This window comes from Pyrgilauda ruficollis, unplaced genomic scaffold, assembly GCF_017590135.1.
Source record: "Pyrgilauda ruficollis isolate IOZ18807 unplaced genomic scaffold, ASM1759013v1 scaffold55, whole genome shotgun sequence".
Classification (NCBI taxonomy): Eukaryota; Metazoa; Chordata; class Aves; order Passeriformes; family Passeridae; genus Pyrgilauda; species Pyrgilauda ruficollis.
The window spans coordinates 5,483,605-5,503,500 of NW_024527155.1; the positions used below are offsets into that span (position 1 = coordinate 5,483,605).

Consider the following 19,896-nt stretch of genomic DNA (forward strand, 5'->3'; position numbering starts at 1 on the left):
AGTGTCCTCATCTCCAGTGTCTCAAAAGCACAGTTGCCCAGCAGGATTTTGTATTTTACAGGATTTTGTTGTTTGTGTTTAAATGCTAAAGCCAAAGCTTGCTGAGCTTGTGGAGCCCCAGAATTTTGTGTGTGAACACCATAGCTCCCTCTGTATTTTTACAGAAGTGAAAAAGGGAACATTAGAGCACCCTCATCATCTCCCTGATTGATGGCTAATCACAAATCCAGTGACCCAGGCTGTAGCACAACTACTTTTTAGAGACCTTTTGCGTGCATGGCAAGGCATTAACATTTGTTATTTGGGCTATTAAACTGCTGTTAAAATTTGACATCGCTTGAGGGCTCTGCTGAAATGAGAAAAGAGGTTACTGATTTCAGACTCTGTGCACCACGTCCAAATCACATTCTTCTCAGGAACTCTGGAAAGAGAATAGCTGTATTTGCTTTGCACTGCCCAAAAGAACAATCCATAACCTTACTGGTAAATTACTTCATCTACATCTTCACATCTTCAAAGCAGATGTGCTAACCTCACTAATTCAGTGAACAGGAAACAACCTACTAAAGTCATATCTTACCAGCAGAAAAGTTGCTTTTTCCTGACAAAATTTAGAAGATAATTAGTTAATTAATGTCTGCTATTATTTCAGACCTCATTATAAGCAAACGCTTCGGTCTGCAGTGCTTTTTTGTGTTTCTTTAAAGACACCTAATGCTTCAAATGTTTTTGTGCGGTCTGGCTTTATATAATCTATTCCTGGAGGTCCCTCTAGTGGCTAAAGTGTCAAGTTTATCCGGCCTGACTTAGAAGACCACAGATGTTTTGCCTCATTTTCTTCGGTAGATATTTCTTGTAATAGACAAAGATTTTCCTAACGTTTATAATTCCTCCTACTAAATAAATGTCAAATTAAATAAAAATATTTTTCACATTACAAAAAAGGAAGAATAATTGGACTAACTTGATACATTATCCATAGTTGAATAATGAATAATAGGAAGCTGGCAAAGAGAGGATCAAATTCCTGTAAATACATTGAATTTATGAAAGTATTTTCAGTCCCCCATCAAAGAGGAAAGTTTCAGTCTCTAACCTCAGACTTGAATGAGCAGAGTTCAGCACCCAGTTCTCCCACAGACTTCCTGTGTGACCTCTGTTGTGACATTGTTCTTATTTGTGCCTCAGGTTGTCAGTTTGTAAATGGGATAATGGCACTGTCCTCCTTTGTAGCTGTGATGATAAATGTGATTGCGGGTCAAGCACTCGGATTTGCTGGGGAAGAAGAGAAGCAGGAACAGTCACTGTAAAGGCAGGGATGCTTTGAAACACTACACAAAATTCTGGTGTGCAGATAGCAGTAAGAACACTGGAATTCCTAATCCAGACATGTTTTGAATGGAAACACAGACGTGAATGAATGCTTTAACTTGCTATATGTCACACAGAGATTCTTTTTTGCATTTGCTCTTGGTGAAAGTTCACCACGTGAACAGACTTACCTGGCTTATCAGCTACATGGTAAAACACTTCAGTGTCACTGATAGCCCTGATTTTTTAAGTTAGAGGCCAGCCATTGCACACACACCCTCTTCCATCCCCTCCCCCAAATACAGCCCATCACCACATCCGTGGCTGGCTTTAATAATCAGAGGAGGAGAAATGGGACGCTGCTGAGGATGCAAAACCTCAAATTTTATGTTAGAAGACGCAGTTTAATGCAGTGAACATTCCAATGAAAGTTCCACCCTATAAGATAAAGGAATGTTAGTGATAATTCATTGCACGTACACCAGCAGGGTGGGCAAGGCAGTGGAAAGAGCTGGCATGAATTTGCAGGTGCACTTGTCAGCTTACAAAATTTTTAATCTGAAGCATCTGTAAGGTAGTAATTAATTATGAATCTTCATACAATAACTATTTCCCTCTTAGCAGATTGGCATTAGGGCAGGAAGGCTACCAGGAAGTGAGATAGATGTACAGGTGTGGTGATGGGTCAGAGAGGCCAGCAAGTTTCCTAGGATTCTCCAGAATGGTTAATGGAACTGTCTGGGGAAAGGGTTAATAATAAACACACCTGTTTTGAGCAGAAGGGAGAACACGCAAATAAAACTAACCTGGCATCATCCTGATGTTTAAATAGTACTTAGAAAGATAAAACCATGCAGGATTTCAACAGAGACACAGGCCTGGAGGGACTGAGATGGTCTTAATTGAGCAGAATTGTTCATTAACTGTAGATTAAACTGAGCGAACAACTCATCTGTGAATTGGAGGTAATCTTCTGCTTGGGCTGTGACTTCCACAGTCCCAGCACCTTCTGCTTTCTGGCAAACCATTATTCAAGCCTGGACAAAATAGCCACTAACTTCAACACTTTCAGAGAACATTTATTGATTAAGGTCCTGCTTCATTTCAGGGTTTTATACTTCAAGCAACTGTCTCTGCTGTAATGAAGATCAAAGACTTTTTATGACTGTGATATTAACACAATTATATTCCTAGAAATATAAGCATTTACAGAAACATGGATAGCTAAAAAGTACTGACATATAGATGTACAAAGGAAATTTTTAAGCAATTCAGAATTATTACATGGCTCATTGTGAACAAACCAAAATCTGCTGCTTTCTTGAACAGATCGAATTTGGATATCTGACTGCTTTATGTCATTTTATAGTCTCATCAAAGGGATATATCAGAGATACATTTTATAAGAGTTTTAGAAACAAAAGCACAAAGGAATGCACACTCGCAGAAGAAAGGTGAATATAAAGACTATGAAAATAGCAAAATCTGTTTTAAGGACGGAGAATATTTATGGCATATGTCAGCTCACGCAAGAAAACCCAAAGCCCCAGTACAAACATATAGGAATCATACCACTCATTTTAATAGTGAAGCACAAAAATATTTGAAGAAACACATTACTGTAATCATGAAAGAGTTGGACATATCTTTGATTTCTTCAAAGTATCTTTTATTCACAGCAGTCAACTGAGTTGCAATAATTTATACCAAATGTGGTCTGTCACATATCAAGAAAGGCCCACAGGCAAGTAACCTAAGGAAGCATTCTGATGCAATTTTGTACTCTAAATACAGAACAAATCCTTAAACAAATTCACTTTCAAGTGAAGTTATCAGTGAGTATAAGTGAACAGTTGCTTTGGAAACCTAAATAATTAAGAAAGCACCATGACTATAAACCTGTGCTTTGGGAAATTTGTTAAATTTCTGTAGCTTGGGAAAGCACATGACTCTTCTCAAAGGGAATGAAGGAATAGTTACTGATGCATTTACTCAACATCCAAGTTATTGCAAATATTTGAAAAGGTAATTTAGAAAATACATTCACAGTTAAGTCTACTCCTGCTTGTTTGCTCCTGATACCTCTATGCTCCTCCACTGCTGAAGAGAAGTGCTAATTATTTGCATCTCCATCCATGTCACAGAGCTTATTTCCATCCCAAAGAGCTATTGATACCATTCTACACCAGCAACGTTTACTTTAATTGTCATAGGGACCAGTGTGACAGGTAAACTGGCAACATCTTCATCTTCCCAAACAGGAAAAGGGAACAGCAGCCAATAAAAGCCACCTCAGTGCATCTCCAGCCCTGCAGGTGGATGGCCATGCCTGTTGCAGAGGACAGCCAGCAGGTAGGATCACAAAATACATATTTTCTACATATGTTAAGAGATATATTATACATATATAATGCATGTATTATACATGTAATGTATACATATATTAAGAGATGCTTGTGATTCACCCAAGAAGGGATCATTGCTTAATCCACATTTTCTTTCCCCTTTATAATTTTTCAGTAATCATCAGCAGCATACACAAATCATTGCCACTCTCTCTTCCCCCTGAATGATGAAGTATATGTAAAACTTCAGTAATTTCTGTCAGTAATTTCACAAGTGATTTGTTGCTATCCTTTGTCCACGATTCCTTTCAGCAGTGTTTTTTCTGTTCAGTAATTTGGTTTCCTCAGATAAATGGTAGCTGATTTACTGTATTTGCCCTGCTCTTCAATTAGACATCAGCAGCATTCCACTAGTGCACTCTCCACTGTTCAGACAAATTTTTAGCTTGCACTAGGAATAATCCTAATTGGCTCAGGTGTTTAGCTGAACCTTGCATGCTGTGTTGGCCTGATATTAGGAGACTGCAGCACTGTTACAGCCAGGCAGCCATCTGCCATACAGCTGCTCCTGGGACAGCAAAGTGCAGAGGTGAGCACCTGACCTCTGCTCTCCTGCACTGTGGGATTCTCCCACCAGCCCCATGAATTTAGGATGTGAATATGCACTAACTTTTCTTTCTGCCACTCTGCCTTCTTCTTTCATGTATTTGCTGTTACCATCCTCAGCCCTTGAAGACAATTCCCAAGAGTATCTTGGGGTGCAGATGACGTCTGCGGATCTGTGTCTGTTCCAATATCTGCTTTTCTAAATTTTTCATGTAAATTTTACAAGATTGCATTTAGAACAGCAGATAATCTAAGTGCTGGATGAGAGAATTAAGGCAGAAAAGGCCCCCTTTATTTGATGGTTTCTGATAAAAGGCAGTCAATGTCTGTAAAGATTCTATATTCAGTCAGGATCACAGGGAACACAAACAGAAATGCTGATAAACCAGAGTTTGGCTAAATTTATTCTTCATTAACTCTTCATCTTGGAAAGTCCAGTGAATTTTGAAAAATAAAGTCAATAAATTATAACAGCCAAAACCATCCTGGTCTTTGGTAAATTATTTCAACTTTGAATTTCTTTCTTGGTTCTAAGGGGCAGCTCAAGGGAACTGCTCAGGTCAATAGAATTAGGTACATGCATTCTCAGAGTACTGTCTATTGTCTTCAAAACAGGCTTTTTAAGATCTTCATAAAAGTAAACAATACCTGGCAATTAGTACCACCCCAGGTGAGTATGTAACCTATTTCACTTTTATATTTACTATTATGCAGCTACATATGTTTTAGTTTCATCAATATTAGAATCATAGTCAATGTGGAATAGGAAGCAGGCTACTGATAGCAATAGTAGAAATTACACATTTCTATAGCTACTTTTTAACCTTGTATTAATTTGCATTGTTTGCATAATTCCATACAGTTGTAGTTTTTTGTTGTTTTATGAGAGGTGCAGCAAGTGTAGAAGTGACTTTTTAATTTTTTCTTGGCTTGAATTCTGTCATTAGCTGGAAGTTACATTTTCATCCCTGTGGGTTTTGCCTTTTTTTTTTTTTTAACAGACAGCCAAAGAGCAAATTGGCTGTGATTTGCTGCAACTGTGGGTTAAACACCAGTACTATCCAGAAGAAAAAAGAAAATGAAAATGGATGGAGATGCAAAATTTTAGTGAGCAATAGGCATACATTTAAAATCTAGCGTTAGCAGGCTTGCTATGTGCAGGAACCCCAAACTTCTGGGGGGAAAAAAAAAAGATTAAAAAAAAAATCATAGGGCATTCAGTGAGTTTGATTTCTAAAGGTACAACATACCCAGTGAACTCAGGTGCTTAGGTCCAAGGTTTCCTGCAAGTCACAGACACATGCAAATGCAACTTTAGTTCTGCAGTTAATGGAAAAGTGAGTGAGAGCATTTGTGTCTAATAAAGTGAAAACTTAGAACACGTGATAAACCATTTGCCAATACCATTTGTACACAATGTACTAACTTCAGAACTGTGTCTGCAGTTTTGTTATATTTAAGAGGAAAAGCAAACTAAGTCATTTTCCTAAGGCTTTGAATTCTCAATGTATATTTTGTATACAGCTTATGCAAAAGAACTTCTTTGTTTTGAATACACTTCCCCTTCAAGCTCACAAAATTTGCCTGAAGCACTGAGTAAGCTGTTGTAAACATGAGACCATGAAAGTAGCCACACAAGGAAACACAGCAAAGGGGTTTTTTCCACTGTAAAAACAGCTCTTTTCCATACAAGAATGCATGTCTACAGGCATGAAATTGAAAAAAAAAAAATTGCACAGATGACAAACTGGAAAGAAAGTAAAGAGATTATTTTAGCATAGCTTGTAAACATTGGTATGAGCTTAATGCTAGGAGTTAATTTTGTGAAGTCAGCTGTTGGCATGAATAGAAACATTTGTGAACTTTTGCAGATTCTCCAAGTGTGATATATTAAGATCCTAACAAGCTGATCTGGGGAAAACCACTCTAAGTTATTTCAAGTCTTTCCATTTCCCAAGTGGCAGTCCTTTTTATTTTCTAATGTTTTGGCTTTCAGTTATATTTTTGTGTCCTTTGTTTTTAACAGTATTTATTTACCCGTGCACAATCCAGTTTCAACTAAAATTTTCATTCTGGTTTTGTTCGCCTTGTCTGTGCATTGCCCTTCCTGAAGCACTTGTTTTGAATTGGAACTACCCCAAATTTCTTGTATTTTCTTTCAGTATGAACTATGGCTGTGGTTTCTCAACACATTATTCCCAGAGAGTTGTGTAGCATGCTGTACACCACATCAGTGAACTGATTTTGCTGAAAAATGACCTGGCAAAAACGAGTTCTTTTTATGTGAACTCAGTCTGATTCACTGTGGGGCCACACAAGGAGTTGTGCTGGCACAGCTTCAAAGTAAGGTGCCATGCTGTGGGAACGGAGCAGGGAAGGTCCAGGGGCATTTGGAGCCGGTGTCAGCCTTCCCCCACACCCCTTATACAGCGTGCTGTGCAAGCCCTGCCAATTCCTTTATTTTCATCCAACAGCCTTGCTGTGAGTTGTCTCTCATCAGATCCATCTGCTCCTTACATTGTTCACTTCCCCGGATCTACGTTTCCCTTTTATCACCTCTCCACCCTCTCAGGTTTTCTCCACAGAAGAAATCCACTTCTATGAAATTTGCTGGCTGATATCCATATGCAAATTTCTGCAGATTCACTAAAAGTACATTATTCAAATAGCCTCTGGTCCTCTTTACTTTGTTAAGCAAATGAAGATAGAAACAAAAAAGACCGAGTACCTATATTTGCATTAGCATTTTGCACATTCATTTGTTAATGACTCGGTGCTAACCCTACCCAAACCAAAGCACTACCCACTCTCCTAGAAAACAGTGGGAAGACTCCTTCAAATAGTTTGCTTCACATCCTCGTTATCTTGGCAATTGCAGGAAGGATCCAGCTCCAGAGCCATACCCTTGAAATGTTCAAGCAAAGCCTACACTGCTTCAGTAACAAGACTCTCTTCCCACACATCTATTTATAGCTTGCTTTTGTTGATGGGGATTTTTAAATCATTTTTTCCCTCTTCATTCAGTTGTTCTGATTTTGGACTATGCAGAGACACAGAAAAGAGGAATTACTTGATAGAATGCTCTTTAGCAACGGCAGTTCTAGAAAGGAAGATGTCAACCCTGATGCTTTTAAAAGCTTCTAGTGGGGCCAATTCACATAAATATACCTGGAAATTTAAACCCCTTCTATTCTACTGGGACACTTCAATGCTTCACTTCTCCCCACGATTTTAACTCAAGTTCCTGATTTCCTGTCTGGCCCTGTGTCTGCAAACTCATATAAGCTCTCGTTACTGAACACATTCCCGAGGTTATCGAGCTGAACTAGCCTCTCTCTGTCTCTGTCCTGGCCACGCTATGGAGAAACCTTCCCATAGGTCAATTTTGCATCCCTCCAGGTCTTATCTTCATCAGTTAATGGCTTTCCTTAACCCTCCTGTCTGAACGTGAGAGAAGTGCAGCACAGCATAGTTCAAGCTGGACTTGCCTTGGCAGTCGTGTCTCTTTTGTCCCCTTTTTCTATTTGTGCCATGCCCAGAGATTTATTTGCTACAGGCCTGACAAATCCCTGTGCAGGACAGCTGGCCATGATTTCTGCTGGTGTGTTTCACCACCCCCAGGTCTTTACTCTTTATTTAGCAATTCCTTGGCAATCACGGCAGATGATTCTGCTTTGTCATTAGGCTGTGGTGCAGAAATGTTTCATGCATTCTTAGTGGAATTTGAATGTGCTAATTCCTGAGAAACGTTTTTCAAAGCTGCAACATAAGATAATGTTTGTAATTGCATACAGATGTATGTACATCAGTTTTTCTCACATATACATATATATATATGCATTTATTTTCCATAGCATATACTTTTTTTTTTTTATTTCACATTATATTCTTACATTCCCACAACAATTATAGATATTTTTCCCTTCCTGGATTCTAGTTAATACCTTGTTATACCTCCCTTTCTCCACTGCATTTAACCCTGATTTAAGTACTGGTTTTGTTTCTTCACACTTAAATGCACACCAGTTAAAGTCCATCCAATTCACTTTTCAAGCACATGCTGAAACTGAATATGATATTTTCAGTCTTTACTGTGCCCTTCACTTCTCTGGTATTCTTTATTCTGATCCTCTGCATCAGCTTTGTTCTTTATATTTAGTAAATTTTAATTCAAATTAAGAATGAAAATGCAGCTACTATTGAAGCAAATAATTCCATCACACTGTTGCTGGCATTGGCCCAGTGAACTCACTGATGCAGTTTTCCTGGAGTACTTGCAATAAAATCAGCAGGAGCATTTCCACTGAAGAAGTTACATAAGTGTATGTGTATCTCAAGGATCAGAGCTGCAGTTGCACATCCAGCTCTTAGGGTTTAAGGTCAAGTTCTTTGGGTCATGACAGAGAGATGCCATTGCAATCAAGGGCTGCTGTCTGGTTGCTTTCCTTGTTCCCTACCCAGCAGAGTAAGGCTTTCATTCTTTCCAAGGAAGTCTTTCGCAGTGTGGTTACTGCTCTGCCCCTGCACAACCATTCTCCTCTTGAGCCTGTTCCTTGCTGTCCTAACCACAAATATAAACAACAAATCTTTCCTATCATCCTTTTGCACTGGCAGACTATTAAATTATCTTTTTTTCCTCCCTGCATTTATCCCTGCTTTTGGTAGCACAACTCTAATTTGTCCAAGTTTTCCTTCTCTTTTAGCACAAGTTCTCTGCTGTTCTTGTTGCTCCAGCTGATCTGTAATTCCCCTGAAGCCTGGCACCCAAATCCAAACATGATATTGCAGCTAAAGCTGTTCTGATGAACAGCTGAGTCACTTCACACAGGCTGTTTAAGCTCTCCTAGGTGTCATTTCCCTCTTGCAAGACCAGCACAGCATTACTCACATCTGCTCTGCCTGTAACCCTCAGATCCTTCCCATCAGGGCTGCAGTTCAGCAGAAGGGATCCCGTTACCTGTGTTGGAAGCTGACTGCTCCTGCCCAAGTGAAGTTCATTGCATTGGTCTTCAGGGAGTTTTTCCCCTTACTACTCACTTCAACTTGTGTAAGCCCTCTTTTTTTCTGACCAATAGTTGAGGCTTCTTTTTTGCTGGGATTGCTAGCTCACCCTGAACCAGCAAGGACACAGGAACTGGTGTGGTTCTCTTTTGCTGCACATGAAAGCATACTTTAAAGTTAATAAATCAATAGGTTTGCCTCATCTGCCACTGAAGCTAAGGGCAGGGGGGACTTTGTGACTGGTTTAACATCAATCACACTGCATTACTATATTTAATCATTTCACCTATATATTCAAATGTACACCATGAGTGGGTGAAGGAATCTGATGTGATTCAGAGTCAGGGTGTGTCCCAGCCTGCTGATCAGCATTCAAGTATGAAGGAGAATTCTTGGTGCTTCTAAGTCATGAGAGCTGATGACTGCCACACGCCTACTCTCTTAATGGAACCACTGCCCTGGAAGACAACAACCGAGGTCAAACCATCCCTTGACTGGGCCCATTTTCAAAAGACATGTTTGAAAGGCTCAAATTTGACCTCTCTTCCTTCCACGGACACAGCCTAATCCTGGTTAAAATCTGAAGGGAGGGTGAAGCAGACCCACATTCTTTTCACCCCTCTGGAGGTGAACAACCTGTCCTGTGTTACCACACAAGGAAGTAGAGATGCACATTCACAGTGGAGTAGCTGGCAGTGACAGTAGGTAGAAAGAAACAGTGGAAAGCTGGGGATACTGTGAGAGAAGCTGTAGGAGAAAGGCATGGCAGGGGAGGGGCAGAGGAAAGTCTAGAAAGGGGGGAACATAGGAGTCAAAATAGTTCCCTGTTGTCCTGATCTCAACACTTTTTCTAAATAAATCCTTTAGAAAGGAATCTCTGCAAGGATTCTCCTTGTGGAGCTTCCCTAGAGCCATCACAACTGCTCCCTGAAGTGATGCCTCCCTGACAATCTCCTACATCCCAGAAACTTTGAGTGCTGAAATCAAAAGTCAGGACCATCCAAAAGGAAGAAATAAATAGCATTAGGACCTGCAAGCTCCAGCATCACTGGTTTATATAATGATACAACTCTTACAACTCCCATTTATGAGGTTAAAAAAATAATGATTCACAAGACTGGCTGTCACCTGGAATGATTTAACCAGGCCATCCCTAATGTAAATGACATTGACTCACATTTCCAGATGTAGGTGGAACTGGCAATTGTCTTTTCCTCATAATTGTCTTAACTTGCTTTGCTAGTTAGAAATAGTTTCCTAGGTTATATTTCCAATCTGGTAATCATTAGAGGTACATTCTTTCCATAGATGTTTGTATTTGTAGTTGATGGAACATCTAGGACAGAATTTGACCTACAAACTTAGATATGTAGCAGCAGCCTAAATAGAAATGCATGTACTTAAATCTGAACCAGAACTATAGTAAGATTTCTTGATACATATACAAAATTTAAAATATGAATGCACATGTTGGGGCAGACAAGATTTTCGTGAGGTTTTTTTTTTTTCTTTCCTTACCCCTGAAGTTTTTCAGATTTCTTGGCTTTAAGTAATCCTTTAACTAAATTTAATACAATGGCATTGTCTTAGATAATGCAGAGGAAAAACCTTTAAATAACAGGATAAAAGAAATGTTGGAAATCTCTAAAAAGTTTAATCAAAAATAGTATAGGTAAAACGAGAAAATTATGAAATATCCCCCATTGGTTTTCATCCAAAAAGTGCTTGGACTCTCCTCCTCCTTTGGCTGTTTGTCTCTTCTATCCCAAGGCACAGGTTTATCCCAGCCTCACAATTAAACCCCACGGTGTGACGTTGCAGTGACAAAAGTGGCCACGGCTGAGCTGACTGCAGTGGTATGTCATGACTGCCAGCACAGAGACCTGACCCAATTACTGTGACCTGACACACTTGCAATCCAGTACAGCCTCAAGTCTCAGAGCAACAGCCCCTGAAACCACCAGAGACTCATGTCAAAGCTGAAAGCAAGCCAAAAGAGACTGAATTAAACCCAGGAGGCAGCTATTCTGAAAAACCCTAATTATATACACAGTTTGTTGATCCATGCTTACTTTGCTTGTGAGAGCACTTTGGGTGAGATACCCACATGCTTTTGAAGAACAGAAGTGTTGCCAATCCGGGAGGAAATGACAGGGCTGATGATATCCTGCCCTGAGCACCCATCAGGAATGTAACACAATCCATGTGCTGACTGATGGGTGGGGAGTGAAGCTGCACTGCAGAGCAAAGTGGTGGCAAGGTGAGGTGCAGCCCCCCGGCAGATCCATGAAGTGTTTGCTGATTCTGCCCCTACCAGGGAAGGGTTACACTGCAGAAGCTGAGACAGCTTATAAGGGGAGGTAAGGAAACATCAGACATGGTCGCTCTGTGTTTAAGAGCCACATGTACACATCTCATGCACCGGGATTCTGCAATGTTCATAATAAAACCGAATCACAGAGCAGTCAGGTTGGAAGGGACCACAGTGGGACATCTGCTCCAACCTCCCTGCTCAAGCAGGGCCATCCCAGAGCACATGGCACAGGATTGTGCCCAGATGGTCCTTGAGTATCTCCACTAAGGGAGCCCCCACACCCTCTCTGGACAATCTGTCCAGTGCTTGGTCACCTGCACAATAAAGAAGTTCTTCCTCATGTAGCTGCCAGTTAACAGGTGCTTTCCTCACTTCCCAGCCTTATAAAAGCTTGTGAACAAACATTCTGTTTCCAGAATTTACCTATTGTTGCCTCCTACACTGTTTTTCACTTTTCATTGAGAACCAGAATCCCTAAATTGAAAAAAAAAATGTGCTATTTCTGAAAAAAAAATTAAAAATTAACTACCCAAATACAAGAATGTACCCTATCAATCTCAGCAGCCTAGCTTCTTTATTCCAAAAGAGAACTCACAGATTACTGGACTTAAAATGAACCACTTGAGGACAAATTAACCATTGGATTATTTTGTAAATTGCTATCTATTTCAAGTTCATTGCTTGTGTGTTGCTATAAATAAATGTGTACTATCCAGGACAGTGATGAACAGTGACTACAGTACCCTGGAAATTCAGTCCCCAGTAGTTTTGTTCCTAATCAAATCCTTTGTTCTGTCGTCAAGTTCCAGAAAGTGATTTCTACATAAATAATAATAATAATGTGTAATTATTACTCTATATTAATTATTTTCCCCATAATATTCTTTTCAACACTCTTAGGAGATAAAGCCAGCTCTCCTGTGGAAAAGTGGACACAGAGAAGAAGGTGGGCTTTGCTGTGATTACCACTACTGAAGAGCCAAGAGAAGTTCTCTTAGGTAAGACTCTTAACCAGACGGCTCTGGTATCTCAGTGCTCACAGCAGTCACTCTGTTCTCTCCAGAAGGGAGCAGCATGCAGGCAGGGAGAATGAGAACAAGAATCTCTGAAGCAGTGATCTCTGACAGGAGTTTGGGGCTGGATACCCAAGTGTGACATAGCTGTAGGGGAAGCAAATCATGAGAGGGCCCGTAGCCTCTCTTCAGAGGCAGATCATAGGGGAAAAAAGCAACTCGTAGGAAAAAACAACATTTCACAGCTGACAGAAGAGAAGAAAATACAGAGGCAGCTGTGGTGAAGCAGCTGGGATTCAGTTTCCCAAGAGCTTCCCAGCCCAAGGGAACGGCTGGAGGGCTTGCTCCCTCTACTGGAGCATCCTAACAGAGCCACAAGAGACTTGCTGGTTTGACACACTCTCAATCCCACAGCAAAGCTCTCAGACTAGGAAATAAAAATTAATGCAGTGTTGATTACCATTGCTGGCTTAGTGTCACAAGAATTTTTTTTTTTAAAGACTATGCAGTTCAACATGCAGCTGAAGGCAGAGGGGAGAGAGCTATTTCATTGCTTTGGTTTTGAAAAGAATCAAAATAAGGCATACGAGTTCAAATCTGTATTTTTCAGGCCATAATTCTGTCAAACTGGAACACAGGAAAAGCAAGCAGACCTTTCCAGTGTCTCATGTAATGCAGAAGAGCAACTCTTGCTGTATGACCTTTGCTCCAGGACAGCCTGGCCTCCAATACCTGGGCTCACAAATAAACAGCCTATTCCTGCAGGAAGCAGAGAGTAAACCTCTCCTAAAGCATCTCCAGACAAACACAACATCACCACTGGGTTATTTAGCATTCACGTCAGGTGAGATGGGTTGGAGCAGCCTGAGGCACAGTGACAGCAAGAAACCATGACTCAGACACTCGCTGACACTGCTCCACTCTTGCTTGAAAGAGTTGGTGGCTGAGACTCCTCTTCCTCTTTTGTAGAATCAGGGTCACCTTTGGCCTCTGAGATTGCAGGATTTTGCACTTTGCAGCTCAGCTTTCTGTCTGCTGAATGAGAGTTCAGGAAGCCTTATTTCTTTGTGCCTTTTTAGACCTTAGGTTACATAGTGTTGGTGTGGAATCTGCCTTCTGTATACAGCATCTGACACTTGGTACAAAGACCTCCAATTTTAGCTAATCATTACAGGCATGACAGTAAAAAAGTAAAACATTTGACTAAAACCTCATCTACATATATTTTAATGGTTTTTGTGGCCTCTCCAGTTTAAATGGCTTCTCATTTGCCAACTTTCTGTCATCCCAGTGAACACCTTGGTCCATTGGTGCTCCATCACCTTACGGATTCAATGGAGGAAATGGAAACCAAGCTCTGCAGCAGTGACAAAGAGGAAGCCTTCAAAAGAGAATTACCATACTGCATAGGAGAAATAGACTTCACAGCTTCTGGGAAGAATCATGGAAAGGTATGGGCACTGAGGAGTTTTAACCCTTTTACAGTACTGCTGTTCTTAGCAGTAAACTCAGAGTCTCCAACAGTGAGGGTCGATGTGCCACAGAGTGAGGCACCACATTATACCCCAAGTAAGGACCATGCCTTCCTGAAACATGAGTGTGGTCTACAACATGGCCTTCTAATATTCACAAATCAATCACTTGATTTGCAATTACATAATACAAATACAGGTGATAACTTTTCCCTTTAAAAGAAAAATCTTTTCACAGCCCTACTTCCTTCACTTTGTATCCTTTCCTTGGTTAAACCCAGCAAAAATTAATCACTATTTTTACATTTTAAACATACTTTTGAGCAGTTTAAAGGTTTTCCTTAAAGTTCTCTCTGTTCTGCTGATGTTCAGAGAGGGGTGTATATGGACTAACCCACCTCCTCCCTAGTCCCATGCACGAGTTAGTACTAGAGCAGAAGGAATTCCTAGAAATTCCTGAAATCTGCCCCAAGGTTTTGTTTCACCACAAAGACTTAAGCAGAAAACCAAAATATATACAGTACTGGAAGAAGCAGTAGATTCATATAACGTGCCCTCAAAAAACAGATATGAAATCAGGCAAATATTTTTGAAGCTTTTGAAGAAACAAAAAACACCTATGGAATTTGTTGGCTTTCCTAGGCTGCCATGAATCTGAAGGCAGCTCAAGAGGAAACTGTAAGGGAGAGTGTGATTTGTCAGTCTGCAAAACAGACCCATGGAACTTACCCAATTAGTGAGGCGGCAATTATACAGAAGTCTGCTAAATTAATTCAAGTCTTTAGTTCTCTGTCAATTCTTGCTCAAATAATTTTTTCTTAAATATCCAATTTGATGATAAGTTCCCTTTGCATTTAGCATGAACAGACTCTTTACTGTATTTTTTCATGCTGCTGTTATTCATTGGGTTTTTCTTGTGTTTGTTGAAGTTTATGAAGGTCCAGAGTACCGTTCACCCTGGAATTATATTTGAAGTTATGCTCAACAAATGGAAGCTACCTGCTCCCAATTTGGTTATCTCTTTAGTAGGGGGAGAAGAAGATTTTCAGATGAAGCCTTGGCTACGGGACACCTTAAAGAAAGGATTTATAAAGGCAGCTGAAAGCACAGGTGAGTGCTTTAGGCTCTAAAGAAGAAATTTGTATTCCTAATGGATTCTCACACCTAGTCCCCAGTGATCTGGTAATGACAATGGGCCTGCTCACACGATTATTTTTGAAAATTCAAGACTTTGCTGAATGCAACCTACCTTTGAAAATGAAAGTGATTGTGTAATAGTAGCAAAAATAAGTTCTTTTGAAGCAAATCACTCTAGGTAACCATTTCTGAAGTGTGAAATTACCTGATATTATTTCCTCAGAGGTGATACTAGAAATATAGCATCAAAATGGGACCAAATACAATTGCCCCTCTTTTGTGCCGTAACAAAATAATTCTGAGGAGAGCAGAGCAATTTGACTTCAACAAGAGTGAATTTAGGTCAAAAATAAGAATTTCTGCATTCTCATCTGCAAAATACAGAGAAAATATCTGTGAGCATTTCACAGCAAGCTCTTGGTTTAGCTTTGTTGCTCCAGACAAGATTGTACCAGTTTTGCTTTTTGTACCAGAGCTCTTTTCAGTACTTTTGTGCTATACAGATATTCTCCATCTCCATCTGCCTTCTGTATTTCAGACTGGGCAGCATCAAGATCCCCAGTTTCTTCATGTTTCATATTTGAAAAAGGCCAGCTTGCTGTTTACCTAGGGCTCTCCAAATTTCTTGTCGTTGTAACAACACTGCTGTAAATTCTATTATCCTGAAGAATTCACGCTCCACACACAAGAACAGGAGAAGGATCTCCAGATTAAAGATGGCCACATTGCATCATGGCATACATGAAGAATGTTTGCTTGAGCTCATAATTTCTTCTTGTTTTCTTTATTAATGTCTTATGTATTTGCATGTATTTTAATTCTGAAAGTTACAGTCCATCAAGACCTGTCTTCGCTTTATCTATTTTTAAACAAACCTTAAATCCAGTACTGTAAGTAATGCTACTTGACACACAAACACTTTGCAATACAAAGAAATTCCCTAACGGCTTTTTAAAAATAACTTCAGGTGCCTGGATTTTCACCAGTGCTCTGCGTGTAGGAGTGACAAGGCACTTGGTGCAAGCAGTCCGAGATCTTGCCCTGGCCAGTACCTCATCCACCCTGAGCGTGATTGCCATAGGAATAACTTCACTCAGGGAAATCCAGCACAGGGAAATCCTGGAAAACACAAAGGTACTGCTCTCTTATTCTCTTGCTCGGATGGAAGCTGCACCCTTACAAAATTTGTAAGTCGTTGGCAGAAGGACTTTGATATAACTTTAAATAAACAAACAGAAGTGAGGTTTAAGCTCTGTTTTGGGAGGAAGCAGAAACAGCTCAAGGATTGTTGGATGATTCTGTGCCCTCCGTGCCCAGCGGGTGGCAGCATTAGGCATCAGCAAAGCCAGCAGCGCAGGGTTGAACGTCAAGAAAATATCCCAGAATAAGTGACTTTTCATGCATTTCTCCCATGTCCACTTAGTGTAGGAGCACTTACTCCTAGCTATTACACAAATACTGCAAAAAAGCATATTTCATGTTATGGGACACCAGACATAAATATTCCAGGACAAACTTTTCTTTAAGTAAACCTGAATTGGTATTTAATACACAAAAACTTGATCAGTGCAACAGGTCAAAAAGGGATCAAAGTCCTTGGGAAGAAAACAAAAACAACACACCAACAAATAAAAAACTTTTGCTGAAAGTGTTGCTGCTGAATGGACACAGAAGTGGAGAGAAAAAAAAGAAATAGCATTCCCTTCCTGTCACTGCATATACAGTTTGTCCTAAATAGAATATTATAACACTAAAATAGGTGTTTAATGGCAGTGAATGACAGTTTCTCTGTGCTATTTTATTCCCTACAGAAGCTAAGAAACAAATGACAGACTGCCCTTTGAATTCACACCTAGTTGTTCTCTCACAGAAGCCTGAAAATACCAGCTAGAGACCATACCAGCAATTTATTGTCATGGTTTGGTTTTTTTTGTTTGTTTGTTTCTTTGGTTGGTTTTGGCCTGAAAATACTAGCTAGAGACCATACTAGCAATTTATTGTCATGGTTTTTTGTTCGGATTTTTTTTTGTTTTGTTTCTTTGATTGGTTTTTTGCCAATGACAGCTACCTATGTGCCCTACAGGTGGGACTCTTTGGCTGGAAGACTTTAACCTATTGGTGTGGCAACTGGGCCAAAAGGGCCTCAAAGGAAAGGATTTGGTTCATCGTGTTTGTGAATTTCATTCAGGAAAGTTTGCAAATGCAAACTATTTCACCTCCCTTCTAGGCTAAGTGATCAAAATGCGTCTGGATCTTTCCCTATCAGCAGCTACAAAACAAGTGCACTCTCTTTTTATTTTCTCCCCCTCAACTAAAGCCCAAATTTTTTGTCAAGGGATATTTTGCAAAGAGCATTCCTGACCCTATGACTTCTGGCACAGCTTACACCCAAAGATATTTTGGTTTTTAGTCAGTAACTTAAAGACAAAGGAACTACAGACAGGAATGTTGATCTAAACCCAACTCTCTTTATATTTGGCACTGACACAAGCAACTTGTTGTATAAAAGAAGGCTAACAACCCCCACTAGCAAGGAGAAAAACAAGCCCTGAAATCAGTGGATCCCTCCTGTTGTAGTAAAGCAGATGGGATTTAGATTCTTTATGTAGGAAAAGCTAATTTTTTTTTTACATAACTAATTTTTCACAGCTCTTGTGTTCAACTCTAATTGGTCAGTAGTTTTATACTACTTAATTTATTGGTTAGTAAATGGCATTTCACGTGTTTATCAAATTTCTCTATTCTTGGATAGTTTACATATTTTTTTTACAGATTCTCATGGGGCAGAATTCTTGTTTTTGTAGGTGTGAACAGCTCTGTTACTAGAACAGTTTGTTTTTTTAACTGACTTTTTATTCCTTTGATTCTTTCTTATGGGAACTTATAGACTCAGTTGGTAATCCAACAGAACCAAGCCTAATTTTAAAAAACCTTTATTTTATAATATCTTTACTTATACACAACACCCTCCCATCTCTTCTGTGTTAATGGTATGCTTTAAACACCATTGAAAGATCACTTCCACGTTTTCAGGGAATAGAGAGGAAAATCCCCAAAGGCTTTTTTCAACTGGTTGTTGTGCCTCCTGGTCCTAATCAAAGGCCAGCTCTTTGGGGAGGAGGATTAATGTTACATGGCAGCAGAAAAGAGGCACACCCTCTGTCAAAGCAAAATCTGAAGGAAATTAATTATGTCAAGAAGCTTTGCCCAAGGAATGAGAGACAGAGAGAAGAAAGTGAAAGAAACAGGCAAGTTTACTGCTTTTTAGTGCGGGGAAAATGCAATACGCAGTGACAACTGCCAAGATTTTAAAGAGTTGTGCTAATCTACCTGCTTGCAAGAGGAAAATGATTAGGAAAATGAAAAAGAATAATCAGACATTTACAACCTGGAATGATGTATCAAAGTGGATGGGCAACAAAGAGAAAGAAAGATATATTAAGAAAGAAAGGGGAGTCTGAAAAAGTGTACATATAGAAGCCCATGTGTAGTGCAATATTTATAACAAAAGACTGTAGCAGGGGTTCTGTTTTACCTAGAAAGATGAGTTTGTGAGGAAAAAAAGAAAAAAAATTATATAACTCCACTCGCTCAAAATAAAAGAGGATTCCCCTTTCTAAAATCTGTCTGCCACTCTCTGTTCTAGAATGCAGTTTCCAAACTGAGAATAACCATCAGACTTCATACAACCCTGTCACTTAAGTAAAGCTGTATATAAATTGACAGGGACATGGAGCAGGATAACTCATTCACTGGTCTAAACATGGTCAAAACACTACTGAAATGAATAGTTTTCCCCTCTTTACACCAGCTGAGGCTTCACATCTCCATACACAATTATCAGGTCTCATGGCCCCTTTCCACTTGTCCAATAAACCATTCCAAAACCTGCATTCCAGAGATGATGATTGATATCACCGTATTTTGCAGAGGCCAAGAGGGAAACTTCAGGGACTCCAGCCAAATCTGGCCGCTTCCAGAAGGCGCAGATTTTTCTATCTTCACCCTTTTTTAAGGGTCTGTCCAAGTGTCTCACAGGTGGTGAGCTGTGTCAGGGTGCAGACAGCACAGAAATGGAGAGGGAGGACTTCAAAACATGCAGAGAGCACTGACATCTCCCCTCCTCCCTCCAGAGTGAAAGCCTTGTACACTACCACTCAGAAGACAACACCCAAGGCCCACTGTATTCCTTGGATCACAACCACTCCCATTTCATTTTGGTGGACCACACGGCGCCGGAGGAGCCGGACGGAACCGCTGAGCTCCGCCTCGCCTTGGAAAGGTACATCTCAGAGCAGCGCACGGGATACGGGGGTAAGCAGGCTCTGGGAGCCACCCAATCTGAATAACATGAGCCCTGGCCCTAGCTCTAGCCCTAGTTACCCCCCAAAGGTGACTCCAGCTCCCACAGAGGCAAGACCAAGTCAACACATTTGTCATCGTGTAAGAGGCATGGCAACAGTAACTTCTGAAGTTGAGAAAGCTGCTCTTTGGAGCAAAAATCTGGACTTTTATTGCATCTCCTTAAATGTAGGCTCAAAGCTGGTCTTCAAAGCTCAGCTCAAATTGCCTTAAAAGACAACATATGGAAAATAAATCCAGCTTCGAGTGCCTTTACCAGTGGTTCTAGGAGATTGATAGCCATTGTTGTATACTTTTATCCCCTCTCACACACAGGGTCTTGAATTGCTCCCACA

The 19,896-nt window shown here is 40.2% G+C and overlaps 1 protein-coding gene across 1 annotated transcript in view; it reads left to right on the top strand.

Annotated features, from left to right (window-relative positions):
• Positions 1 to 13,924: 13,924 nt before the first annotated feature.
• TRPM5 (transient receptor potential cation channel subfamily M member 5) overlaps positions 13,925 to 19,896 on the top strand; it is a 37,561-nt gene continuing 31,589 nt past the window's right edge. The window contains exons 1-4 of the mRNA XM_041481233.1: positions 13,925 to 14,041; positions 14,992 to 15,172; positions 16,167 to 16,333; positions 19,333 to 19,513. Coding sequence (XP_041337167.1) covers positions 13,925 to 14,041; positions 14,992 to 15,172; positions 16,167 to 16,333; positions 19,333 to 19,513 — 646 coding nt within the window. The remainder of the gene's footprint in view (positions 14,042 to 14,991; positions 15,173 to 16,166; positions 16,334 to 19,332; positions 19,514 to 19,896) is intronic.